Source organism: Apiospora marii (assembly GCF_038362585.1).
Source record: "Apiospora marii strain CBS 49790 chromosome Unknown utg000003l_segment0_segment0, whole genome shotgun sequence".
In the NCBI taxonomy this organism is placed as follows: Eukaryota; Fungi; Ascomycota; class Sordariomycetes; order Amphisphaeriales; family Apiosporaceae; genus Apiospora; species Apiospora marii.
Genome location: NW_027117374.1, coordinates 207,437 through 233,626, shown reverse-complemented (window position 1 = coordinate 233,626; position 26,190 = coordinate 207,437). Strand labels below are relative to the sequence as shown.

The 26,190-nt window shown below is 55.5% G+C and overlaps 9 protein-coding genes across 9 annotated transcripts; 4 read left to right on the top strand and 5 right to left on the bottom strand.

Annotated features, from left to right (window-relative positions):
• Positions 1–5,556: 5,556 nt before the first annotated feature.
• PG985_003530 (heterokaryon incompatibility protein) lies at positions 5,557–6,753 on the top strand (the record flags this gene model as incomplete). The annotated part of the gene is made up of 1 exon (XM_066823299.1): positions 5,557–6,753. One exon carries the CDS (start codon positions 5,557–5,559, stop codon positions 6,751–6,753), a length of 1,197 nt encoding a protein of 398 aa, XP_066686459.1.
• A 1,245-nt stretch (positions 6,754–7,998) lies between these two features.
• PG985_003529 (cellulose-growth-specific protein) lies at positions 7,999–9,002 on the top strand (the record flags this gene model as incomplete). Its single annotated transcript, XM_066823298.1, has 4 exons — positions 7,999–8,099; positions 8,173–8,759; positions 8,852–8,901; positions 8,964–9,002. 4 exons carry the CDS (start codon positions 7,999–8,001, stop codon positions 9,000–9,002), a joined length of 777 nt encoding a protein of 258 aa, XP_066686458.1.
• A 293-nt stretch (positions 9,003–9,295) lies between these two features.
• On the bottom strand, positions 9,296–10,795 carry PG985_003528 (uncharacterized protein; the record flags this gene model as incomplete). The annotated part of the gene is made up of 1 exon (XM_066823297.1): positions 9,296–10,795. One exon carries the CDS (start codon positions 10,793–10,795, stop codon positions 9,296–9,298), a length of 1,500 nt encoding a protein of 499 aa, XP_066686457.1.
• A 332-nt stretch (positions 10,796–11,127) lies between these two features.
• Positions 11,128–16,392, bottom strand: PG985_003527 (uncharacterized protein; the record flags this gene model as incomplete). The annotated part of the gene is made up of 1 exon (XM_066823296.1): positions 11,128–16,392. One exon carries the CDS (start codon positions 16,390–16,392, stop codon positions 11,128–11,130), a length of 5,265 nt encoding a protein of 1,754 aa, XP_066686456.1.
• Positions 16,393–17,864: 1,472 nt separating this feature from the next.
• On the top strand, positions 17,865–19,173 carry PG985_003526 (alcohol dehydrogenase-like domain-containing protein; the record flags this gene model as incomplete). Its single annotated transcript, XM_066823295.1, has 2 exons — positions 17,865–18,255; positions 18,305–19,173. 2 exons carry the CDS (start codon positions 17,865–17,867, stop codon positions 19,171–19,173), a joined length of 1,260 nt encoding a protein of 419 aa, XP_066686455.1.
• Positions 19,174–19,385: 212 nt separating this feature from the next.
• PG985_003525 (uncharacterized protein) lies at positions 19,386–19,889 on the bottom strand (the record flags this gene model as incomplete). Its single annotated transcript, XM_066823294.1, has 1 exon — positions 19,386–19,889. One exon carries the CDS (start codon positions 19,887–19,889, stop codon positions 19,386–19,388), a length of 504 nt encoding a protein of 167 aa, XP_066686454.1.
• A 52-nt stretch (positions 19,890–19,941) lies between these two features.
• PG985_003524 (uncharacterized protein) lies at positions 19,942–21,340 on the bottom strand (the record flags this gene model as incomplete). The annotated part of the gene is made up of 2 exons (XM_066823293.1): positions 19,942–21,130; positions 21,189–21,340. 2 exons carry the CDS (start codon positions 21,338–21,340, stop codon positions 19,942–19,944), a joined length of 1,341 nt encoding a protein of 446 aa, XP_066686453.1.
• Positions 21,341–22,645: 1,305 nt separating this feature from the next.
• On the top strand, positions 22,646–23,748 carry PG985_003523 (putative Ras-related protein Rab-6A; the record flags this gene model as incomplete). The annotated part of the gene is made up of 6 exons (XM_066823292.1): positions 22,646–22,698; positions 22,775–22,800; positions 22,914–23,002; positions 23,079–23,208; positions 23,324–23,602; positions 23,693–23,748. The coding sequence occupies 6 exons, from the start codon at positions 22,646–22,648 to the stop codon at positions 23,746–23,748; spliced, it is 633 nt and encodes a 210-aa protein (XP_066686452.1).
• Positions 23,749–24,414: 666 nt separating this feature from the next.
• PG985_003522 (uncharacterized protein) lies at positions 24,415–25,402 on the bottom strand (the record flags this gene model as incomplete). Its single annotated transcript, XM_066823291.1, has 2 exons — positions 24,415–24,854; positions 24,946–25,402. 2 exons carry the CDS (start codon positions 25,400–25,402, stop codon positions 24,415–24,417), a joined length of 897 nt encoding a protein of 298 aa, XP_066686451.1.
• Between the last annotated feature and the right edge of the window lie 788 nt (positions 25,403–26,190).

Genomic DNA, 26,190 nt, shown 5'->3' with positions numbered 1-26,190 from the left:
TATATATAAATATAAACTCTTAAACCAGTATAGTTTAACCTCTTACCTAAGAGGATCGACTCGTTCGACATCACTACCTAAGTAAGGAAGGCACGTACCATCAGCTGCCATCTGCCAAACATGCAGCTCACGACTCAGAGCCATAACCAGATAGCAGCTTTCGGTCAGCTGACAAGTAGATTCGTACTTGTTTCGCACACGACCCTGCAATAAAGTTACAGGATATTGAGTAGAAACACAGCCATCGCGGCACGTATTAGGCGCGTAGTGGTTCTGTCTCTATTATCGGACACCAGAATATGAAAAGGGCTGCCCGCCTGACCGCGACTCCAGTACAAAATCCGGTCCGCAACTTGCCGCGAATGGGAATTATCGGCTTCTTGATCTCACCGGTCATCACTGTCGTCAAAATAAAGATTGGATTGCCCGGGAGCTCGAGCGTGTCTCGGGAGGGCCGAGCGTGGGGCACGCTAGGTCGTGCCCGAGCGTAAACAAACACGCTTCACGTGTCATCTTGACCAATCAGATTCATTTCCAAACATCAGTATTACCAGATACGGTGGTCTGGTTGGGGCCGTCGAGCTATGGCTGTCCAGCAAGCCGTAAATGCAGCGGATGAGCTTCCGCGAGGCCGGCTCCGGCCACGCCGAAATCCGTGGCTCAATGATACGATTGGGTTCATAGTATACACGAACCCCTTTAATTTCGTACCCGGACTCTATGCCTACTAACACGATTACGTAAATTCTTGACTAGGGTTGAGTGTGTAAAGTTGGCTCTAATCTTATCGATCGATATAACGGACGCGCCGTAAACCGAGACACGGATAGCATGGATGGGAAAGAAACACTCACCCATTCAAGAAGCCCAGCCCTACGATTCCAGACTCCCGGGGCACATGACCCACGGCTCGTGCTGTTGTGTTGCTGCAATCTGCCTCCACCAGACACAACCGCATACACGGAATACCACACTATTCGTGACCTTGTTTGTATGTGCTCCAGTCGACACCGAGCCTATGCGTCACTGCCGAACCCAAACGGCGGCAAAGCACTTTTAAAGGGGCACATCTTCAACGGGACACATTTTATCTCCTTGAGACTTCCTTGGTGCTCTATGATATCACTCGCGGCGCTGAGCAGTATCGACAGGAAAAATCTTCGATTCCAAATTTTAGGGTCCTCGGATGTTCGGGGGGTGCCTTCGTAGATGCCGTAGCCCTAGAATTTGTTGCTAAATCGAGACCATCACTGCATACTTTCGATCATGGGTGGTGGCTGGCTCATAACGATAAACGCGGGCAGGATGTGGTCTTGGGTGCTGTAAAAACTGTAATCTCCCCGTAATTATATCCATTAGTACTTAAACATCCGGAGGTGCCGAACAACAAACAGCCTCCTCAAGACCATGAGAAGTAGTTGACTTGCGAATTTGCAGATAGGAACTCTGTAAGGGGTGGTGATAAGATCTAGTAGACAATCAAGCGCGAACTTGACAACGTCGTCCTTTTGCCAGGTTGGGGACGGGTTAAGGGCAAGCTGGTCGGCTGTTTAGAGCACCGGCTGCAGCGCTGTGACACTCCTGATACGAAATTTGGTAATTGATTTTCTTGATTGTCTGTCTGTCCAGAGAAACCGGATCAGAGGAGCGGTGCTCATGCGCTGTAGCGCCATCAACTCTGTGCTACGTGTAATCGGACACGAGTCTATCTTGTTACATTGTGAGCAGTTGTCATACGTCGGGGTGAGACGCCCATACGAACAGCGCACGTGACAAACATATACCTGGCTTGTAAGCGAATGCCATCTATCCTGGCAATGATCTGTGCTCATAGATCGTTTATACCTGCCACAACTTGATTGATACTACGCCAAGCATAACTATTGAATATCGTAACTTCAAGACCGCGTCTCGTTTGTTTTAATCCGTGCTCCTACTATCGCTTTAGGCGGCAAAGCAGAATTCCCCGATCGGATGATTACTTACTCAGCGTTCGTCATCGCAAGCGTGCCTTCGAAGGCGGAGAGCCAATAAATCAAGCAACCTGAGAGATGCCAAACGGCGATGCAACACTGATGGGCGCCGCTAACGGGAGTTACTATGCTGGCGGGTCTGCCGTCTCGTTTGGTCTTATGGAGAGTGTCACAGGCCAAGCAAGGCACACAGTAATCCCGAGGCGTTCGCCATGAACGAACAATATAACCCCAGATATAGCCCCGTGTTTCCGTGCTACGTCGCAGGGCCTCTGGACAGTGCATGCAAAGTGACGTGTGTCAGATATTAGCAAAGACCTGGAATTGTTGGTTCCACAGGCAACAGCCGTACGACGACGATGCAGTCTCGTCTTGCTGGTAGGAGCCTAACTTGCTGGAAGTTTCCCGACATCCAGCCCAATCGCAGAAACAGGATACTTTGAAGAAAAGAAAACCGCAGCCACCCGCGCAAGAGCGGAACGAAAAAGGTTATTTCCTTGATCATTTCCCTGTCCCAGTACATCGGTCGGCATCCGTCGGGTGCCAGCTCTTGCCAAGTGCATGTTCAAGGTCCCCTGGCCTGGTAGACAAACCACTATAAGACTAGTGCGATATGCCTTTTACTAGTCGCTCGGGAGGCTCATGGGGGCCCTGTCACGGGAATAGCACTGCCGTTGTGCAACACGGAAGAAATTTGCGGGCGGCAATAGATAAGCTTGGTCAGGTCAATCCCAGTGTGAGGCAGGCCTGGCCAGAGCCAGAACCACAAGAAAAAGCTCATTAGCCCCAAGTCAGGTCCCCTCCCCATGAACATTGAGAGGGTCTTTCCGGGCTCTCTCTCTCTCTTTATCTCGAATGAGGCCGGGTCGGGCGAATGCCGTGATAACCACCAACGAGAATTTTTCTCTTGCACACCTGCCCAGAACCAGAAGGCCGGCGAAATTCCAAATAAGCGGTGAAAACTCCTCGGACCGCCCGTGTCGCCGACATTGCCGTGATTGTATCGGAAATCACCCATCTAGAACGCGGCCAACAGCTGGCCTGAACGTCTTGCTCTCTTACAGTACAAGAAGCGCTGTCCACCAGGTTTTTGGAGTATGTACATAAGAGCTTGGGCTACGGCAGCGAAGGGAGGATCGAAGAGGGGCGGCAAGCGGGGGTCCCGTTTGTTGGTCGGCCGGTTGGCAGCGTAGCAGACTGGGCATCATCAGCCAAGCAGCCGATCAGGATTTTAAACTTCAGCTGTGCCTGAGCCTAGGCAAGGTTAATAACACGTACTGCCCTCGCGTTCAGGTTGCATCCTGCTAGTTTAGCAGTGGCACTCGGCTGCTGGGTTGAGAATCCGCCTCTAGGCCCCTCGATCTCCTGTTCATCTCAAGGCAGTTCGCAGGCCGGCCGTCGATTTGTATCTCGTGGAATCCACACTCCGTTACCTATGGATATGTAATGGATCTAAAGTGGTGCACTCGCTGAAACTGCTGAGATAAGCGTTGAGATGCGAGGGCTTCTTGACATGCCGAAGCTCATTATTGGTGGTGGTTTGCAGACAGAGAGACAGGTGTTCCTGCACTATCGACTCAGTTCCCATGCCCGCCGTCCATTGCAAGTGGAGTTGGGTTGAAGCACTGGGTAGGGTACACTAGTAGTGGTCAATATTTTGACGTGGCTCATGCAGCCGCAGGGTGTGACAGCGGCTCGCAGTGTTTTTTTGGTGCCCCATCCGGGTTCACTGGGCTCCAGGCCTTTCTTTTTCGTTTTTTCCCCTTCCGCCAACCGAACCAATATGCGAAAATCAAAGGATGCCGCGATCATCATTCATCGACAATGCAATGCGATGCTGCTGGATGCGCGCACACGTGGTTGCGCATGCCGAACCAAATCTCTCTAGCCTAGCGTCGCATCTGGACTGGACTGACTGAAACCCGTTCAACCGTTGTGCTAAAAACGTTGGTCCGTATCAGGGAACATCCCAGCAGGACGAGAAGGACGATCCCGTTGCCAAAAGAAGAACTGCCGATCACCCGCCCAGTTAGCGAACTGCAGTGACTAATCCAGTACCCCAGACTTCGGGTTTTTATCGCATGGCAGTCCCTGCCTGTCATTGTCGTTTTTTGCTTCTTTGGGCATTGCTTGCGACCGGCCGACACGAATTGGGCCTGGGTGGAGAGGGCGGTAGGAAAAAAAAACGCTTTGTCCCAGACCAAGTGGGCGACGAACCATCGAGTGGGAATTGGGCGGCGGCAGCAAGCAAAAGTGATGTCAACAAGGCGTGATGTCAAAATGGTAATCGTGTCGTGTCATGGCAATTTTACGAGAGAAAACAAGGGTCGGGAGGATGCTAGGGGCGCATGACTAGCGAATCCCTCAACGTTCAGGGGCGTGCCGGGGCCAGGTCGCGCGCGGTGCACTCAAAGACAGCGGACCTGCAAATTTCGGAATCTCCCTCCCTCCCTGCTACTTACAGGCCTGTTGGCAGTGGGCAAGAGGGAAAGAAGGCATTGATCAAATGGAAAAAACCGTTGCAGACTGGCAGAGCATCGGTCGCATCGGCCCACGAACGAAAAAGAAGGACCTTTTGAAGCGGGACACATGTTCACTTTCGCTATCGTTTGTCGCGTCCTATTTCGTTCAGCCCAAGCAGCCGCAGCGAGTAACCCACCTACTAACCAGCCGCCGAACCACTGGTCTGGACACACATGGCAATGTGCATTGAGGGAGGTAATGCACTCCTGAAATGCTGATTAAACAACATGCGATGGTATATCGCATCCAACATATAGTGGCCGCCTTAAGATCTTCCAGATATGCACAGATAAGGGGTTTGTTAGGGTAACTCATCTTCAGCTGAAGTCGAAGCTGTGTTGTCTGTCGTGCCTGTCAAAGTTCTGACAATGCCAAATTTGGCCTTGACCCTGGTCGCAACGGCGAGCTGACTGACAAGCAACGGAGTCCACCTTTTGCCACCCCCACGAATCTGCCCCCCTGTAAGTCCGTAAGATAGGCCAAGCCCGCTCCAGGCAGGCATCAAGCATGTAGGCAAGATCCTGCAACGACAATTTTGCCGTCGTGTGCTCGGTCGTTGGCCGTGTCATTCACTTGGCTTGGACGGAGTCGCCCACTTTACGTCCACTGACTTGCACACACACACGCGCACACGTACGAAAGCAACGGGTTTTCGCTCAAGCCCGCTTCTTCTGCCGTTGTTTCTATCCTTCTAGAAGATCCACAAGTCCCCTGCGGGCCCGTTACATTGCGCCTGCAGATGTCCAGTTTCATCTTATTTTCCCAGCAAGCCCGTCAGGTAGAGTTCGACTTCCCGCTTGAGGCCGCACTACTGCGCAGCAAGTAAAGGCAGCGTGCTCGCCGCAGGTCACTGACTCGCTCGAGTCGGGGTGGAACCACACCACGTTCTGTCGCACATTTTTTCCTCGGACGAAACTTGAGATCCAAAACTTAATCATCAGTCAAATTGCTAACTCTGACTTCTGCTTACACACTACTACGACTTACACGCATCACTGACCACCTACATACAAATACTACGATTCGAGTTGAGGGGAGCCAAAGAAGAAACAGAGCAGAGATGGACAACATAACAGCAGTCCAGCAGAAGCTGGACTTGTCAAAGAACCAAATACGCATGGTCGAGCTGCAGCCGGCGCCCGAGCTGGGAGATCGTGTAGTGTGCCGGCTGGTCAACGTGACGCTGACGGACAAGCTCGAGTTCGTGGCCCTCTCGTCGCTTCTGGGCGACGCGCCCATCACTACCGAATACGTCACGGTCAACGACCGGGCCATCCGGATACCCACCACCATCGAGCAGGCGCTGCGCCACGTGCGCGCCGTCTTCCTGCCCGCCATCTCCCTCAACGACCCCTCGCCTACCTCGCCCACCGACGACAGCACCGCCCACATCAGCATACACAGCAACGGCAGCGGCGGCAACACCAACGGTATCACCAAGACCAACACCAACTACCGGGATGCGTGGGAAAATCTGCCGCCGCCGCCAAAGAGGGAAAAGACGCTGCCACCAGCGCGGAAACCGCCCGGATGGCTGGTGCAGGTGCTGCGCAACGTGAAGTCGATCCTGCCGGACCCGAGCAAGTCCCGGAGAGACCGGGAGGCCCTCAAACAGACGCCCAACACGCTGTACGTGTGGATCGACGCCCTGTGCGTGAACCGGAACAGCGCGACCGAGTCGTCGGGGCTGCTGGGCCACATGGGCGCCGTCTACCGGCAAGCCAAGATGGTGATCGGCTGGCTCGGCCTCAAGGGCCCGGACACGGACCTGGGCGTCGAGGGCCTGGCCCTGTTCGAGCAGGCGCTGCCGCCGACGTTCGGCGAGCCCGGGGACGAGGCGCTGCACCCGGAGAACTACGCGCCGCGGCACGAGTGGATGAAGCCGCTCGACGTGGTGTGGGGCGAGTGCGCCAACTCCCCCTACTACCCGGGCCTGTACGACATGCTGAGCCGCCCTTACTTCAACCGCAACTGGATCCTCGACGAGCTGGCGCTGGCGCGCTACCCGGCCTTCCTGATCGGGGACCGCATCCTGTCGTGGAACCAGGTCCTGGCCGCCAACCGCATCGCCGAGGAGATCCGCGACCACGACTCCGACGTCTGCCCGCCCGAGATGAAGCACCTCATGCACGAGTGGCCCCTCGGCACCGTCTACACCCTCCTGCGCGAGCACGAGAAGCGCCAGCGGCTCGAGCGGCAGCAGCCGGGCTACTCCAAGACCTCGTCCTTGTCGACGACCTCCAGCAAGTCTCGGTGATGACAGCCATGCTTACCGACGAGAAAAGAAACGGAAAAACAAAAAAAGAAGAGAATATGATTTATCTAGAAAGAAACGAAAAGATCTTGACGGGTAATGATGGATGAATGGTCATAGACACGGACATGAGAGCGGTGTCGGCGGTTCTTTCTGGGCGAGAGATTTTATATAATGCATCAAGCGGATAACATGGCATTGGGGGGCGTTTGGAATTTTTCAACACATACCATAGAAAGGCGTTCGTCTGCCACGGCCTAACAACAATACCCCATTTTCTTTTTTCTATCTTTTTGGATTCCCTTTGTTTGCTTTTCTTGGTTGGAGGTGGGGATGGTTAGACGGGGATCTCCATGCTGAAGTTCGGCTCCCAAGATGGGAGGCATACACTAGACACATCAAAACCAACCGCATCTTATGAGCTCGTGGGCTCTTTTTGGTCTGCAGTCAAATACACCGTCTTCTTGATGATCTTCTGGCTTCAAATACTCAATGCAGAACCAAAGTCACATGTCTCATGTCTCAAACTTGAACCAGCTTAACGTGGATCCATCCATTCACTGTCCCTGGTGCCATTAGCTATGGCTACGATTAGCATTGGCCCAAGATATCTGATGCGAAATAGTATCTCCCCCGAGTTCCTATTAATATCCAACGGCGGTGTGTAGAGCACAGCACCGGCCAATCACCGCAGGGGAGACCAATGGACGCCCCAGAAATGGTGCCGGCGAACAGTTGCCAGCCAAGGCGCTAACACTCCGATAACCGCCGATCTGCCGCAATTGCAAGTCGACCGGATCAACGATCAACATCAGGTACACACTCCGGCAGCCAACCCAAAAAACCACCGTTGCGTCCCGAGTCCCATTGGCTAACGGAGTGGTTTGTCCGATGCCCGAAACTCCCAAATAGGAAGTTGGTAATGGATACGAACTGGCTAGTGTTGCTTTTGCAGCTTTGCCCTGATCAAGGGCGCTGGGCGGCCGGTAGCAATTGCTTAATACGAGGCATTGGTACGCTGCAGTTGCAGCGCATGAGAAACTGGATCCCCCAAACTGGGTATCTGGGATGCAGAATCGGACGATGTCAGGAACCGGCCGGCCAACCACTCGATAGTCATATCTGAGTATATGTATAGCCCCTCAACATACAGACCACGAGAATTGCATCTGCTATCCACCAGCTGCAACATCACTGCTCCTCACCTCGCCGATCGTACTGCAAGACAATTGCCAGACATACTTCAAGATGAGAGTCTCCGCCGCTGCCAGCCTCGCCGCCTTCACCGGCCACGCGCTCGCCCACGGCGGTGTTCAGGAATACATCATTGACGATGTGGCTTACAAAGGGTATGTGCAATTAGCAGTTGATCAATCATTCTGGTCCCAAGCACGAGGCAAATAACTGACGGCAATTCACTAGCTATGTGTGGCACGAGCCGTTCGAGGGCCAAATCCACCTGATCCAGCGCTCCTGGCACTCGTACCCCATCACCGACCCCCAGTCGAGCAACATGACGTGCAACTTCCGAGGCGCCGCGGTCCCCGACGCCTACCACGCCCCCGTCACGGCCGGCAGCCGGATCTCGGCCTCCTGGAACGAAGACGGGTTCGGCTGGGTGCACACCGTCGGCCCCCTGATGGCGTACATGGCCGCGTGCCCCGATTCGGAAGACGGCTGCACCAGCCTGAGCACGACGGACATCGCGGACCTGGACTGGTTCAAGATCGCCGAGGAGGGCCTGCGGGAGGGCAAGGCGGTCGGGGAGAAGGCCGGGTGGTTCCAGTGGGATCTCTGGGAGAACCAGGTCACGGACCGCTGGGACGGGGTCGTGGTGCCCAAGTCGCTGCGGCCGGGCAAGTACCTGATCCGCCACGAGATCGTCAACCTCGAGCTCAGCCCCGTGCAGTTCTACCCGGACTGCGCGCAGCTCGACGTCCGTGGCGAGGGGGACAGCGTGCCGACTGCGGAGTACTTGGTCAAATTCCCGGGAGGCTACTCCGCGACCGGTAAGTGCAAGCCATTTGTTTTTCTCCTTGTCTTAGATTTTACCCAGGTAGAGTTTGATCTTATCTTACACATATGGCTAACGTGACGACAGACCCTGGCATTGCCATTGCCGGTCATGTGACTAACGACATGGTTACCAAGGTGAGTGCATCCTCCCCTCTCCCCTCTGAGAAACGCCACGTCATTTTAACCGTTCCTCGCAGAACTACACGGTGCCTGGACCCAAGGTTTGGAGCGGATAAGATAATGACAATACTGTCTCGGGATGTGCTTGGACTGGTGGGCAGAAGACACTTGGTGTTCAGGAAAGCAATAGGCCAACTGCACCGGGATGAACGAACATGTAATGAGGAACGCTGCGTATATTTTTCCGGATGACGATTCACGCTGTTAGATAAATGTTGTTGTTTATTGAGACAATTCAACCACCCACGTCTCCGATCTGGTGCTGCTGCTGATGTCATTTTCGGTTTCCTTTTTCTATTCAGACCAAAGCTGCTCGGCAAAACCTTGTCATCCGCCCTTGTGTGATATCTTAATCAATATCGATCAGCAGATACGGCGCCCACTTCCGCTGCATAAATCGCCGACCCTCCGCCTCCGTGCTCCTCATTGCCGACCCGAACCGCGCCCACAGACGACGCACGCCCGGAATCTGGGCCAGCGCGGCCACGAGCTCGCGCTGCTCCTGCCGAAACTCGGCCAGTCGCCGCCAGTCGTCCTTCCCCAGCACGCTGAGCCAGGCGTAGACGACGAGGCGCCGCTGGAAGTCGCCGCCATTATCGCCGCCGCCGCCGTCGTCCGACGGTGGCGACGGCGACGGCAGCAGCTGGGCCGCGCGCATCCGCTCGTCGGACCAGAGGGCGAACCCGAGCGCGTTGTAGGGCGCGAACCGCCCGAGCGAGGTGTAGGACAGGCGCTCGAGCAGGACGCACTTCTTGGCGGCCTCGGACGGGACGCCCAGGCGCTCGAGGTCGTGCTGGCGGCGGCGCGGCGCGGGGCCCTCCCGCCGGACCTCGAGCCGTTGTGGTGGTTGGGGCTCCGGCTCGGGCCAGCGGTGCTTTTGGACGGCGTCGAGGTACCGCGTGACGGCCATGGTCTCGCGGTACTGGGTGCTCGAGGCGAGGATGTCGCAGAGCATCCTGCGTGGCATGCGCGGGCGCAGTAGCTCCTCCAGGCTCCAGACGTCGGTGGCGTCCCAGCCCTGCAGATGATACTCGACGTCGTTGGACGGCCAGCCGCCGAGGCGCGAGGCCGAGGCGGCTTTGCGGAGGTCCACGATGATCTGCAGGCTCCAGAAGGCGCGGAGCACGCGCTGTTCCTCCAGCCACGTCGGCGGGCCCACGTCCTGCACGGGCACTTTGCGGCCCCGGGGCTTGTCCTTCCAGGGTTCCAGGTCCAGGTTCTCTCGGACCTCGGTCGGCATCTTGTCAAAGTTCCTTGCCGACTGGATCGGGTGGGATGGTCGGATGGCCCGGAACCGGCCCAGGTAGAAATTGAGACAGTCGACCGACAGCGCGGTCAAGTGCCGCGACGTGGCCACCAGGCCCCGCACCACCGCCGGCGAGATGCCTTCCGGCAGGGACCGCGGAGCAAACGGAATCGGCGCTTTCGCCACGGTGGCATGGTCCAGATGGTAGGGCATGATGACCCGACCCACAAACTCGGACAAGCTCTGTAGCGGGAGCGTCCCCGTCCGGATCATGGCCGCCATGTACATCTGGACGGGGACGAAGGAGATGGCGACGCCTGGTTTATCTGGCTCTTGGGTGTGCAGTCCTTTGCGAATCGGTCCGTACCCATTGTACAGAACGCCCTCGGTCACTTGGACGGCGAACTCGTCAAAGATGCGGTAGGCGACAGGGGATGCATGGAGCAGACAGTCTAGCGATACGAGCTCGTCCAGCCTTAGCAAAATATCGACAATGATCTCGGTGGGGAGTCTCTCGAATGGACTTCCGCGTCTACTGTGCAATAGTTCTAAGATACCCAATCGAGGGAACCTGTAGGGGTGAATGAGGGAAATGGTCGCCATGCTTCTTGAAGTTGACTAGGTGAGCGAAAGGGGGGATGGTGCCTCAAAGCGCGCGTCGCGGGGAATTAACGCGCAAGGTCGCAGTCCTGCAATCATCCCTGCCCTGTCCCAGCTGGCAGCCACTTGCTGGTGGCGTGTGTGAGCTTGAAGGGCTGCACCACTCGCTCGGTACGTAGGCGAGCCAATCAGCTATGCGCCCACCCACTGACAGGGCCTAATATCTTGGGCAGGCAGCCATTGTCCTGCTGTGACTGGTGTACCTTCTATCGAATTCACGTTGGGCTCCTGGTATATTCCCTTTAGAACAACCTTATTCTTTTGAACTTTCGATGCTACAGTTCGAGCACCGGGCCAATTTTCATCGGCGGAAGGTTTAATTCCTTTCGTGCCTGATGGATTGCTTTCTTTATCTTGGAGTCCAACTGAACTTCTCTGTCACCCTCAGGAAATTCGATGACAGACACCCCCTCTGCACCTGCCTTCCACACAATCTCCTCTTCATAGCTCCTCTCAAGCCAGAGTCGATACATAATCTTGAAGGATTCGTAGTCCATCCTGCTCAGAAGGCTGGCGAATTTCTCGCTCGAAATGACGGGGTAATCGTTGAGAATCCACAGTGCGTCTCCCCTCAGATCTCGGCATCCGGATGTCAAAAGAGCAGCTATACGTTGAAGAACCCTCTCTGGCATGTCCGCTTGTTTGTGAAGCAATCGTGTTATACGAAAAGACTTCACCCATCCGTCCATCAGAGCGTCCACAATGTGGTGAAGAGTTTCTTCCTCAAAAGCAGGTGTCTCCTTCTCTAGGAACTGAAATATTTCGTCATGAAAGCCCGACGAAGAGGGTCTTTGAAGTAGCGAAACTAGTTTCATCACAGTGCTGTAAGGTACATTTGCATGCAGGTCAACCAGGGCATTAATCGCACCCCTGATGGTGTTCGCCTCGGGAGATTCCAAAAGATTTGTCACCGCTTCCACGGCGATGGGGGCGAGATTTGGTGGAGTCCGTCTCAGAGCGTCCATGGCCATTGCTTGAGTGAGACTGTCAGGGCTTTTTAAGTAGTCTACCAACTTTGGTAGAAGATCGACCGATACACTTGGTTGGCTGGTCAGCGCCTCCCTTGCATGGATCCGAATCGGCTCGCTGGGATCTTCCACTAGGGCAGCCATCTTGAGCAGAGCCTCTGTCGTCAGATCCGGCTGCTTCGACAAGATGAAAGAAACTTCGAACTTGATATCGTCGTCCGCAGTATCCAACAAGGCCGCTAGCCGTTCGGCTGTCTTGCCGGGTAAAGCCTTTTGCCTTGTTAGGATAGTAGTGATTCCTTTCCGAGCCTCGCTTTTGCAGCTTTGCAGCATATCAACCAGGTCGTCGAGAATATCGCCAGGCAAGATAAGTTGATTGCGCAGGATATTCATGGCAGAATCGTCCCCTCTGCTTCGAAACAAATGCGTCGCAAGTTCCAAGGCCCTTGTCGGTAATGATTTTTGCTTTTCGAGTGCCTGCATCGCCGCGGCCCGTTTCCCTGGGTCTTGATCATCCAGCAAAGATAACATCTCCTGCAGTACACTGACGGGAAAGTCTGACTCTCTGCCAGCCAGAATGGTTGCAGCCGCATCGCGAGCGCTTGACTGAGGGCTTTTCAACATGTCGGTAAGCTCCTCGAGAAACTCGCGCGGCATGAAGCCCGGTTGCCTCAAGACTGACACGGCAGCATCTGAGTTGCCTATCCCAGGCTGCTTCAATAAACCGAAAAGCTCCGGAATCATCTTGGATCGCACAGACTCCCTGGAAAGCATGTCCACAGCAGCCTTCCAGACATGCGTATCTGAGTCTTGCAACATATTGAACACTCTTTTAACGATACTCGATGGGAGTGTCGGCCTTTCGCTGACTAACTTCTCCAGATCATGACGTAGGCCCGGTCGTGCAACTGGTAACATATCCAGGATAACATCAAGGATGGTCTCATCCGCGGACTTGTTTCCGGAAAGAAGTTTCACCATGAGAGTATCGGGAGAGTGTGAGATGTCACTTTCGTGATATACCGAGACGGCTGACGGAGGGTTAGCCTGAGGATGTGAATCCGAACTCAACTCCGCAGCCGAAATATGGTTTGACAGCTTGTTAGTAATCTTGATCAGCACGTCTTTTCCGAGGCTTGGTCCCCATAAGAGATCGAAGGCTTTGTCGCGGACAGTCCTATCTGGGTGATCGAGAAAATCCACTGCCTTCAGGAAGATTGACTGTGACGAGAAGCTGCCAGAATGGCCAGTACGATAGAAACTCGGCTTCAAGGCATTCAGTGCTTTACTGAGAGCCCCGGAGTCTGATATTGATTCCAAATAGGAAATGACCTGAGGAACAATGCTGCCAGGAAAAGGTTGCTTAGAAAGCACCATGAGGGCATTGATCCCCGATAGTACTCGCTCATCTCCTTCCAGAGCTGCTGCACAGTAACCGAAAATTTGCACCGATTTCCTCCGATAGGCGATTAACCCTTGGACGAATTTACGATGGAAACTCCTTTTTGGCCGATGCAAGCCGCGGATCAATACGTTTTCAGGAAATTCCATTTCCCTAACCAGGTCGGTGATCTCCCCCGAATCAAGTCCACACAACCATTGTTGTAAACGGTACTCGAAGGCGGTTCGAAACCCACCGAGGTCGGCACCTCTACTCGGTAGGGGTACCTCGGCCAGGCAGTGCATCACCAGCCGCTCATGTACAAGACCAAGGAGGTCGTTGGGGCCAGACTCTATCATTTGAAAGAAGCCCGTTGCAAGTCCAGCCTCGTGGAGCAAACCAGCCACGAAGCGCCACACGATGTTGTAGCGTGGATTGTACTTTTCTCGACGCAGAAACACATCGGCGCGTATCTTCACCCCCGGGAGCTTTTTGTCGGGCCAGTGCTGCACAAAGAACCGTGCCGCAAAGTACTCCTGGTAGGTCAGGTGTAGGAAATGGTAGCTGCCGCTGGTCGCCGGGCCCCGACTCGATGTACGCAGGAATGAGACCTTATTTAGATCGCCAAAGATCGGGGGATCTTGATGTGGGGGGAGGTGGTTGGTAAAGTCGTTCCTCTTCTGGTCCCAGAAATCGACCAGGTACTTGGTGTCAAACTCCTCCATTTTCCCGGCCATTCCGGCGAATCCGAGTGCCTGCAAGGCGTTGGCTTCACCCTGCATCGGTTTCCAGATCTCATCCGGGGTTGAACCGTGAGCATCATAGGCCGTGGTTGGAGTGGGGCCACGACCGAGCTTCTTATCCAGCTGGACCACGTCTTTCTTCCATATGGCTAGCTCAATAGCCCTGTACAGCTCCGTCATCGTCCGTGGCACGCCGCTGATGTCGAAAGCATCGGCCTCGAAGCTGTAGCAGAACGCGTCTAGCTGGACAGGAATGCTTATAAGCCCCTTGATGGCCGGATGGTCATCTATGAACCTCTGGACCTGATCCGCCTGCTCCGGAGAAACCGCCTCGACATACTGCTTGACTTGATCCGGGCTAAATCCGATCGTCTCCAGCTCCTGGTGGATATCCCGAACGAGATCGCTGTTGACGCCGTGCGGGCGCGTGGTGATGATGACCCGTTGCTGGCCCATAAGAGACCGAAGAAGGCTGGAGGAGCCGTCTTGCATTTCATCTAATCCATCCAGCAGAAAGAGTGTCGTGCTTTCGCTTTTCTCGGATTCTTGAAACAGCGCTTCGGCGAGCCATTCTCCGTTTTCCACCCCCTTGAAGAATCGTTCACGCAAAAAGTGTCGTATGTCGGAACCCCAAGTGTCTCGGCTTTTGAGCTCGCGCAGTGGTAGCCAGATGACGCGATCGATGACGTCCGACCACAGATCATGGTGGATGCTGTCGTACACGATGCGTTTGCAAAGCGTGCTTTTGCCCACTCCCGCTTTTCCGCGGATGAGCACACGCTTCGTCACCGTCGAACCCGACGCTCGGGGGGTCTTCGACTGGAAAAGCTCCGGCAGAGAGACCTTGCGTGCTCCTCCAGCTTCCCACATGTCCATGCGGCTAGAGAGGGCGTATGATGGTCGCGCCTCCTTCCCGCCGTCTTGTCCATTGCCTCCTTCGACGATGGACAGATTGATATAACACTGGGCCATCGGCAAGCATTTAGTGGGATCAAGGCGTACCACATCGAGTAACCGTAGATCCTTGTTGGTGTAGAAGTCTCTCACCACCTGATCGGCGTAGAACAGATGGGCCTCAGGACATGTCTCCCAGGCCTTCTCCAAAAGTGTACCTTCGTCCCCTAGGCGGTCGGCGGCCACCTTTGAACAGCCTATGTTGGACTCGAATGTCCTTACACCCAGTGTTTTGGAAACCTTCGACTTCATCCGGCGCCTCCAAGAGGAGTTGTCGATTTCCGCGGTAGGGATAGTCAACTGTATCCAGGCCTGAACGTGTTCAGACGAGGAATCCCGCCCCCTCGAGATGAGGAACTCTTTAAGCACCGGGACGGTGGGGTTGTCGGAGTCGCCCTCGTTGACCGCTTGCTCGAGCTGCGAACAGAGACCGCACAAAAAGTGCTTGTCTTCTGACAACGAGAACTTGGGGCTCTTGAGCAAAAGCTCGAGCACCTTGGGCTGTCGTCCACGAATGAAGAGATCGGTATAGCGAAGGGCGACCTGCCAGCTCGCTGGCCTGGCCCTGGCGGCTCTATCAAAGTCTTTGTGCAGCCCGGAAGAGGACTCCAGAAGGTTTAGAATGCCGATGACAGCCTTTACCAACCCCTCCACCGCTTCTGGCGCGCCCATCAGGCCGTCCAGGAGCTTCGTAGGATCCAGCGTAGCGACCGAGCTTGCAACGCTGGCGGCGGCTCCAAGCGTCTGCAGCATGCTTCGGCCGAGCTTTTGCCAGGGACTGACATCGCTGGGGATCCCACGAAGAGACTCCGACGCATACCTGGCCGCCTGCGCGACGCGCAGCTCCGGGTCCTTACAGCTTGGCTGCAGCTGCTTGAGCAGAGGCTCCACCACGGTAGCGTCGCTGATGCCCCCAAACTTGACTTCGTTCATGGCGTCCAGGATCGCGCCCAGAGTGCGCAACAGTCGATATTGGGTCTCCTTGTCGGCCGCCAGCCCAGCCGTCACGAGCCGGTCCTTGAGACTAAGAAGCGCGTGCCCAAGCGGGAGTTGCGTACGAAGGTGTTCGTGTTGTGTGCATTGCAGAGCCTGAGGGCAGTGAAGGACAGCGTTGAAGCTTTGCAGAAGGGCGATGTTGGGAACCACACTGTCGCCGGATCCTCTAGCGATGGCGTCGACAAATCCATGGAACAGGCCAGGGAAGTCTTCCAGCTTTGTGAAGGGTGCCAGCGCTGCAGCTTCCTTGATGTTTCCATACTGGTCCTGTGGACTGGCAATGAAGATTCGGGTCATCCTCTGCGACAAGGCCCAGAGCGCTGCGGCCTCTTTCTTCCTGCGCGAATCCGGGCAGCCACTTGGAATAGGGTTCTGCTCATCCGGATCGTTTGTGCCATCACTCGGCCCGCCATCGCTAGAACGAAAGCCAAGATTCTCCAGACGCTCCAACAGTGCCTTGGTCGTCCTCGGTCGGGAATGACACTCAGTGGTTGCCATGCCGTTGGTTGCTATGCCGTCACAAGCTGTGGAAGGATGGATCGAAGAGGGTCAACCATGTATCCAAAACAGCGCTCCTTGCCTTGCACTCTCGTGGGACAGAGATGCCCGACATCCGTAAAAATGGTGAGTGAGACTAGCCGAGCGAGAGGATGGTGCAAAGCTGTCATCACCGCTCCACCCCACTTTCTTGTCCACATCAGATAGGCACGCGACTGTTGATTCGGTCCAGCTTCACTCCAAACTGGGCCGCATTCCCGGGTGGAGATCGCGGTCCCTACGCCTCACTAGACTAGGCTCTGATCGGCAACTTCAGCCTCAGCACCCCTTTGAAGGAATACCCAGCCTCCATGATAACTTTTCAATTCCTATGCGATTAGTGTGGGCTGGAAATCGGGCTTCTGGTATGCGAGATATGTGTTCACGTTGTCGTTGAAACGGGCGCGTTGAACTTCAACGCTGGAATTGGTGGGAAGGGCCGAGTTTAGCGCGGCACAGGGGCCGCGCGTTAGAGATGGTGAAGATGTTTTGATCGGTATCCCGGGGAGGCTACTAAATTCGATGAATCCGTCTGGGTCTTCCTCAGTACGGCTGAGGTCACGTGTACGAACGGACTGATCTGGTAGACGCAGGGTTCCAGGAAGGTTCCAAATGTGTGATGATGATATGTCGACGGTTGCTTTAAAAGGAGCTTCTGGTGACCCCTGAAAAGACTTCATGAAACTTAAGCGATCCCATAGTCTACCAGCTGGTCTACGCTTTGCTCTCTTTCGTTTTTCTTTTCTTTTCTTGACCCACAGCGTGTATCAATTCCCTTCGTTCGCGATAGGATCTCGACCGCCGCTACAGGCCTCCCATGATCGATGATTATGTCCATTCCAAGCTCTGTCATCCTCCATCCTTCCTTTACTGTTTCTACATTTAGACACCGAGGATTTTTTTTTTTTTTTTTTTTTTTTTTTCTTGTCTTATGAACTGTGAGCGCTGACTGAAGCGAATCCGGTGACACTGTTACCATTGAATATAACGACCAAAAGAGGAAGTTGAATGTGGCATCAACTTACCCACAGCGCCTCGTTGCAGGCTGCAAGACCCTTTCTAATACACGTGATTGGTTGGTATATAGACGAAGGCAACACGAAGCTGAGGCTGACGTGAGTAGATCAGATGTTGCGACTAAGGTCCAGTACGCTATCATAGTCGAACTGTAGTGCTAATCATCCAGCAATTGACTAATAGAATGATATGATCTCGTAGGGCCGAGGCCATTGTAAAACCATGTTGGTGATTCGGGTGAGCCATCACGTGGTTCGACGCACCGTCGTCGGGGCTTCGACTATATATACAGTCGTTGCACCCGATGAACCTATAGTCCTCTGTAAGTTTTACTGAAGCATTCTTCCAAAGAATAGAATCATTCTTCGCCTCAACCACACTGAATCAATTTCTTGCCACCTAGCAGCTTTGTCGCCATGGCCACCGAATACACCAGCCGCGGCACCATGCGCGCCGTCCTCTTCGAAGGCAAGCCCTTCGAGATGGTCGTTCGCGACGTCCCCAAGCCCAAGATCCAGATGCCCGAGGACGCCATCATCCGCGTCACCGCGTCGGCCATCTGCGGCACCGACCTCCACACGTACCACGGCCAGCTCGGGAGCTCCGAGGTCCCGTGGATCATGGGCCACGAAGCCGTGGGCGTGGTAGTCGAGGTGGGCTCCGGCACCGAGTTCTTTCAAGTCGGGGACCGTGTGGTCATCGCCTGTATCCCCGACGACGGTCACCTGGCATCCCAGCCCACGGTCGTTCCGAGTTTGACTTGCCTCGGCCTGGGAAAGGACTTTGGCGATGTGGATGGAACGCAAGGTCAGTTTACTGAATTATCCTCTCAGTAAAATGCTAACAATTCGGCTAGCCGAGTACGTCCGCGTGCCCTATGCGGACGACAGTCTGATTAAAATTGAGACCCAAAACTCCCACGACGACCTCAACTACCTGTTCCTTTTCGACATCCTGGTCACCGGCTGGCAGTGCCTAGACTTCGCCGGGTTCCAAGCCGGCGACGCCGTAGCCGTCTTCGGCGGCGGGCCCGTGGGCCTGCTCTGCGCGCACTCGGCCCTGCTGCGCGGCGCCAGCAAGGTCTTCGTCGTCGACCACGTGCCGGCGCGGCTGGCCAAGGCGAGATCCATCGGCGCCGTTCCTATCGACTTCACCAAGGAGGACGGGGACAAGAAGCTCGGGGCCGCGGACCAGATCCTGGCCCTGCATCCCGAGGGCGTCATGCGCTGCTGCGACTGCGTCGGGTACGAGTCGCTCAACCCTGAGCTGAAGCCTCAGCCCGACTACGTCACCAAGGAGATGGTCAAAGTCGCCTCGGTGGGGGGCGGCATCGGCGTGGTCGGCGTGTGGGGCAAGATCCCGGCCTCCAAGGGGGCGCCCAACGCCGACTCGCTGCCGTCGACCGTCGACTTCCCCGTCGCCGATTTCTGGTTCAAAGGCCTCTCGTACAAGGGAGGAGCCGCCGATATCGTCGGGCTGAGCCCAAAAATCCTGCAGCTGGTGGAGACGGGACGAGCCCAGCCCGACTTCATCATCTCGAGCGAGGTCGGGATCGAGGACGTGCCCGAGGCCTACAGCCGGTTCGATAAGAAGCTCGAGACCAAGGTCGTTATCCGGCTTCCATGGGAGTGGCAGAGCCATAACCGCGCGGGCGAGGCTTCGCCGCGGCAGCAAAACGATTCCTCTGACACCCCCAATGCTGTTGTTGGTCCCCAGCATCCCTAGGAAGCATCTTTACAAGAAGGGCAGGAACGGGCGTTGGGCCGCGGTTTGAAGGCCATACGGCCATGCCAGGTGACCAATAAGAGGCCATACTAATTTGTCAATATTGTAAATCTTCTGTATTATAGCTCTGATTCCAATGCACCAACTATCAGTATATTCACAGTAACCCCCTGGTCTCAAACTCAAGACAACAACACCCAGAGATTAAACTGTTACACCACGGAAAAATACATACGATTAGGTGGTGGGTTGCAGTACAGGCAAACAGCTTTGATATGGACCCATCTCTTCTGCTTCTTCGACACCCGTGCCGATGCCGTTACATAATCATCGACGACGAGGTCCACAACATCCTCGCCCACGACGGGCCCGTAGAGATACGGCGTGGCCGGCGTGGCCCAAATCTGCGCCGCTTTGGCACCAATGACGGCGCGCTCCGATATCTGCCGCGCCTGGGCGACTGTGTCCACCACCAAAGTACGCAAAACCCCATCGTAGGCGGCGCCCTTGGCGGTGCCGTCTCTGGAATATGTCACTGGACTGGGCGAAGCGGATCTTTGGAAGCTTGTATACGTCTGCTGTTTCGTATGTGAAAGTAATCGGGTTCCTTTCTTGGCTGGCTCGTTGAGGAAGTTTAGTTGATCACGGCGAGTAGGATGTCGCAGCAAAGTGCACTTTTTGAAGACAATCGGTGGGGTACCTAACCGACAGAACATGCTTTCTTGGTATTTATGAATTTTTTGCGCCAGTACCACACCGTACTCAATATTAGATCTGGAAGTCCTTGTAGGACCACTTCTCGGTAGCCTTCCTGTTGGCCTGCTTCTTGAAGGGGATCTTCCGGCGGGCCTCGAGCTTGCCGCGGAGGATGAGACTCCGGTACCTCTCCTTGAGCGGGTTGCCCTCGGGCCGGAGCCGGCGCAGCGACTCCTCCAGCTCGTCGGGCAACACCAGCTCGAGATCCTTCTCGGGCACCTTGTACTTGCCGAGCTGTCTCCTCCGCACGGCATCGTCTGTCTCCTCCATGGCCGTGTCCGACTCATGTCCTGCCTGAGCCTGTACCAGCGCCCTCGACTGATCCCGCTCGCGGGCTTCCTGCGCCAGCTTCTTGATCTCCTCGAGCTGCGCCTTCCGCACCTTGGTCTTGGCCTCGTGCTTCAACCGGCGCTCTTCCTCCTTGCGTCGCTTGATCCGGTTTCGTTGTTGCTGGTTCTTGCGCTCGGGCCTCTTTTTGGAAACCTGGAGCTCTTCGCCGCCGCTCTGTAAGCCTTCCCACTCCGAGTCCTCCTCCCACTCGGAGAGCTGTGCGCGAGCCTCGGCCGCCTCCGCCTCAGCAGCTGACCGGGCCGCAGCCTCCTGCCTGAGACGGTCGGCCTCTTCTTCCGCCAATCGCTTCTTCTCGGCCGCAATGGCCTTTTCGGACTCCTCCGCCAGGCGGGCTTCGTACTCGGGGAACGAGGGGTTGTAACTGAAGGCGCCGGTCGGCTTCACGACGGCGGGGACGCGCTTGCCGCTGGCGGCGAGCGAGATGGGCGCCTGGGCAATGGACTTGGGCGCCTTCTTCTTCTCCATCCGGATGTCGGACACATCCATCGGCTCCTCGGCCTGCTGCAGCTGCTTCTCCGGGGCGGGAGCATCCGCCCACGGGTCGTGGACGTCGTCGGTGAACTCGACAGTCAGCTCGTGGTGGCCGTCGGCGACCTTGCGCAGCCGGGTCAGCTCCTTGTGTGTGACATAGTTGGTGCGCAGGCGCTTGGCGGGGACAATGCCGTCGGACGTCTTGTTGGCGCTCGGCCGCTTGCGGGAGTCGACGGCGGGGACGACGGAGCGTTGGGCGAGGATCTCTTCCGACTTGAGGGGCTTCGAGGTGTGCTTGGGGAATCGCTTGGGGATGGAGGCGTCGCCGACCGTATCGAGCATGAACAGCTCATCGGACGGCTTTTCGTTGACGAGGCCACTGCGGTTTGGTTAGTTATTTGACCCTGGAGTAATTGTAGAGTCGGGTGCGTGCGTACCCTTTGATGACGGCCTCGTTCAGCTCTTCCAAACCATCCTGAACCTCGGTCACATCGACGTTCTTGCGCCACGCCTTCTTTCCTTTCCTCGAGGGCTGCTTGTATGTGGCAGGGGCATCGGCCGAGCCCGTCGGCTTTTTCAAGACAGGCATAATTGAGTTATTGGTATTTCCACTCGAAACGTCTCGCTGCAAATGGCGGGGACTGGGATGGGATTGCTGAGGTTGCCGCAAAATTTCCCAATGGCCCAGACACTTTTGCTGGGAAAAAGTTCAGATAAGCGCGCCCGATAAAACCAGATAAAAACTCTTATCGGGCTGGCGAGCCACAAATTGCGGACACCAGGTCAGCGGGCTCCCCACTACAGATTTGGTGGTGGGAGGTTTACAGTGGTTGGAACAGTGGCTCAAGCGCTGGAGGTGGCAGGAATTCAGCGGTTGTGGGGAACCTTCCAATGGCAGCACTGGGATCCGTCTAGTTGCATGTCAACTATTGACACCAAAAGGGAAAACGTGACGGGAATCTGGAATGGCAGGCGACAGACACAGTCCAGAAGGAAAAGGTTGCCAAGGCCAGCTACACTGAATTCCGAGGCGCAGACCTGCAGTACTGTGTGCCTTAGCTGCAGCCCAACATGCACTGGGACTGTGGACAGTCGCTGACTTCAGATCATCGTGCTAGGAACAGCGGTCATGGATCTTTCTCTTTCCCGAGTACGGTACGCCATCCATTCCACTGCATTGCATGGAAGACAAGTCCGAGTTGGTTTCTCAAAGTTGATAATTTTTTTTTCTTCGCATCCACCTAGGCACTCTGACCTCTAGCAGTCTATCTCCTCATCACATGTTGCACATGATAGCTATCCGTAGCAATACTGTATTTGTTCAACTAACACTCTTGACTGGACTGTTCTCTGCTTTTTCGCTACGGTAATTGATCATACATGTACTCACGGCCTTGTTCGCAGTTCTGCTTGCTCCCTTAAATCGCCAATAGTAGCGCATCCATCCATCCATCCCGCCCGCCTTTCTTTGCGAGAAAATAAAGGCCTCGTTTGTTGCTGTTTCTCACTTTGCTCACTACATACTCACTCTTTCGGTCTCCTCTTCCTGCCACGCCAAAAGATCCACTCGACCCGAGCGACGAAAAGAAAGGGACCCCTTTCCACCTGCATCCGACGATTCTCCATTGTTTCCACCGCTCGGTTTTAGTCGACACTCCATCCAGCCTGATTGGAGGGCCCGCGTTCAATAATTCGTTCAAAGCGCCCGTCTGCCGACCACCGTACAAACCGCCCGATATATACACCACCATCAAACCGACGCAACGGTGAACGAGCAGCTTCTGGCATATCTGCATTTTCTCTTCTTCACCACCACCACCTCCTCCTCCAAACCAAATACCCCAAACCGCTCTCCCACGCGAAAAACCAAAATCATACTACGACAACCGTCATCATGGCTCAATCCGGGGCAGGAGGTTCTTTCAACAACCCGCTGAAGAAGTTCAAGTACGGCGCGCCCCCTGGCTTTGCTCCTGCTGCTGGCCTGGCCCAACAATGATCAATGCTGACCTGCTGTCCCTAGGCTGGTATTTCTCGGCGAACAAAGTGGTACGCACGCCCCCTCAACCTCACGATAGTTCGATACAGCTACAGCTACCTGCCGGAGGTGGCGCCGGCAAGACAAGATGAGCGAACTGGCTGACCATGGTGCAACTAAACAGTTGGCAAGACATCCCTTATAACGCGTTTTATGTACGACTCCTTCGACAACATGTACCAGGCGACGATTGGCATCGATTTCCTGTCCAAGGTACGAAACGACAGCGCCCCCATGCACACAAGCACAAGCAGAATACCACGGTAGTACTGACACAGACCGCTACTAGACCATGTACCTCGAAGACCGGACCGTGCGATTACAGTTATGGGACACAGCCGGCCAAGAAAGATTCAGAAGTTTGATCCCCTCATACATCCGCGACTCCAGCGTGGCAGTGGTCGTGTACGATATCTCAAGTATGTTGTGACCTCGCCGTCCCCCCCCCCCCTCACTACCTCCCACACCGTCTGTTCAGACGAAAACCCAGCCACCCCTGAATCCCAGCTAACCCCCGCCGCCCCTCTCCTACAGACGCGAAATCCTTCCAAAACACCAAGAAGTGGATCGACGACGTGCGGGCGGAGCGCGGTAACGACGTCATCATCGTCCTGGTGGGCAACAAGACGGATCTGAACGACAAGCGCGAGGTCACGACGCAGCAGGGCGAGGACGAGGCCAAGAAGAACAACCTCATGTTCGTCGAGACGAGCGCCAAGCTCGGCCACAACGTCAAGACCCTCTTCCGGAGGATAGCCCAGGCCCTGCCCGGCATGGAGGGCTCCGACGCCGCCCAGCAGGCCACTTCGCAAAGTACGTTTGGCACCCAAACCATACCTGACCCCATTATCTGGAGATTGCAGAGAGCGGTATTGAATGTCGGCTAACCACGTGCGCAAATAGTGATCGATGTCAAGACGAACACCCAGCAGCCCCAGCAAGAAGGCTGTGCCTGCTAAGCCTCGGCTTGAACCCCCATTCTTGCTACAACCTAGCATCGCCGCCCCGTCGCCGACCTCCCGATCATGGACGGGGGCGAACTGCACAACCTAGGGGTTATTACTTGTTTGCGAACTCGATATCACGGGGGAAAGTTCCAGTCACCCAACCTAGCGTTGCTGAAAGCAAGAAGGAATCATCCCGCAACTAAATACAGACCACCTACCCCAATGGTGTATAATGATGCAGGGGTAGCCAGACCGCCGCAGTCCCCCCACTGGCTGGCTCTGGCTTCCCTTCGCAGCGCAAGAAGAGTTCAACGTTTTTTCACGAGATCAAGGCAGAGACGCGCCAAAGTAGTATTTCAGCATGACGAGCGAAAGAGAGCAAGAGAAGCAATGGCAGCCACGCAATGTTACCCGATATGACCTTTTAGTATATGTAATAATGTTTCTTCAATTATCCTTGCCGAAGACTCTTTTGATGTTGCCATGCTGTGCCCAAGTAGATGCTTCTCAGGTACACCGCAACGATGGAGCTTGAATCAGGTAGGGATTGCAGACGGGTTTTCTTTCTATCTGCTTCAGTACCTGCCCGCGGCTAACTAAAACTCCCAATGTTGTCTCTGATTCCCTAGCCATTATTTTCCTTTGTCCAGTCTATAGCCTCTCTAGCCCCCTCTTTCTCTAGTGTCGGCTGCTAGACTCCATTGTCTGGACGGACCCGTCCTGCATACCGAAATAGACCATAACGGGCTTCTCGCCACCGTCCTCGTCCTGGTCCTTGGCCTCGGGGCCCGTCAGCCCGCTGAACAGACCGACCGCGAACACGCCCTTGATCTTGCTGATATGGTAGGCCAGCGACTCGACTGTGTACAGGCCCTTGCTGCGGTCCTCGCGCTCCCGCTCGCTGCTGAGCAGCAGGGGCGCGAAGGGCGCGTCGATGAGGTTGTTGCCGTTGTCCGTCACGACGGGGCCCGCCTTGCCGGGCAGACCGGACCGCACGTAAGGCTTGCGGGAGCCCATTTTGGCCAACTTGAGGCGCACGTACTCGGTTTCCTCGGGGACCACTTCGACAGGGATGCCGGGCCAGCTTGTCAGCAGATTGGGGACTTTTTTGCGGTAGTCTGTGTGTCGTGGGAAATGTGCATCAGTCTTTGTATCTCACACCGGGGACCCGACACGAGGAAGCAAGGTGGAAGAGTAAGAAAAACCTACCAGCGACGCAGATGAAGCGCTTGCTCATGACGGCGACCATCTTCTCCCTGTAGTGGCAGGCGCCGCCGCCCTTGATGCAGTTGAGCTCGGGGTCGACCTCGTCGGCGCCGTCGAAGCAGACGTCGATGAATTGCAGGCCGGGGACGTTACCCTTCTCGAGGACGAGAGTCTCAGTCGTCACGAGGGGCAGCTTGGCGTGGAGGATCAGGTCGCGCGACTGGCTACCCGTGGGCACGAACATCATCTTGGAGGTGATGTCCTTGGGCATGGCCGCAATGGTCTCGACGACGTACTTGATGGTCGAACCGGACCCGATGCCGATGTGGGTGTAGTCGGGCTTGAGGTGGTCGCGCACCGCCTGCTGCGCGGCCGCGCGCTTGGCGGACTCGACGAGGTCGCCGGCCGTGTTGACGGGGGGTGGGGGGTAGGAATCCATGGCGGTGTTCTTCGTCGACATGGTGCGGGTGTTTTGTTGGGTTTGGGCTCGGATGGTCTGAAGTCGAGGCTGGAGTGGAAGATACGATCGGTAAATGCCGAGTCTCGTGGTAATCGAATGGTAGGAAGGCGCGAAGAAGGATCGAGTCTTCGATTGCAGGAGGAATGGGGAAGTGACTGTGCACGGCACCTTCTTCATCTGAAACCTAGCTGACTTGCGTAAAATCGTGGGTTTTTATATTTTGGAGCGTTACGTTCGTTAAGTCCGACCGGAGGAAAATGTCGTAGCTGGTCCCGGCACCGCTGCTTGCTGTGTCATAAGCCAATGCGAATGCCAACCCAATTTTCATGCGGAGAGTCCCGATCCGGAGAATAAAATGTTCGTTTGGGGCTTCTAGAATGTCGTGAGATGCTGATCTACCGTGATGTAGCGTGACTCAGCTGCAGTCGTCGCATCGAGTTGCACCACTTGACCCCACGACGAGCTCGAATCCCTCGTCGCGAGCTTGGCGGGGTCGCTGGCCCAAAGCAAGCAGCAGCAGCAAAGCACTCTAGAACCCCTAAAAACATGACCTCACCGACTGTGGCTGACACGCTCAAGCCTAAGCCTCAGCTCATCAGCCACACACTTTCAACCCCTATTTGAATTTGACCAATGCATCTTGGCTTCAGATATTATCAATTAAGTGACGTGAACTGAATATCTGAATTGATACCCCTTACTGATAAAATGTACGCTTAATGTCTTTCCATTCTCGTGACGAGGTAAAGACTGGCCCTCAGGCCGTATACGCTTCGTTCTATGGCATG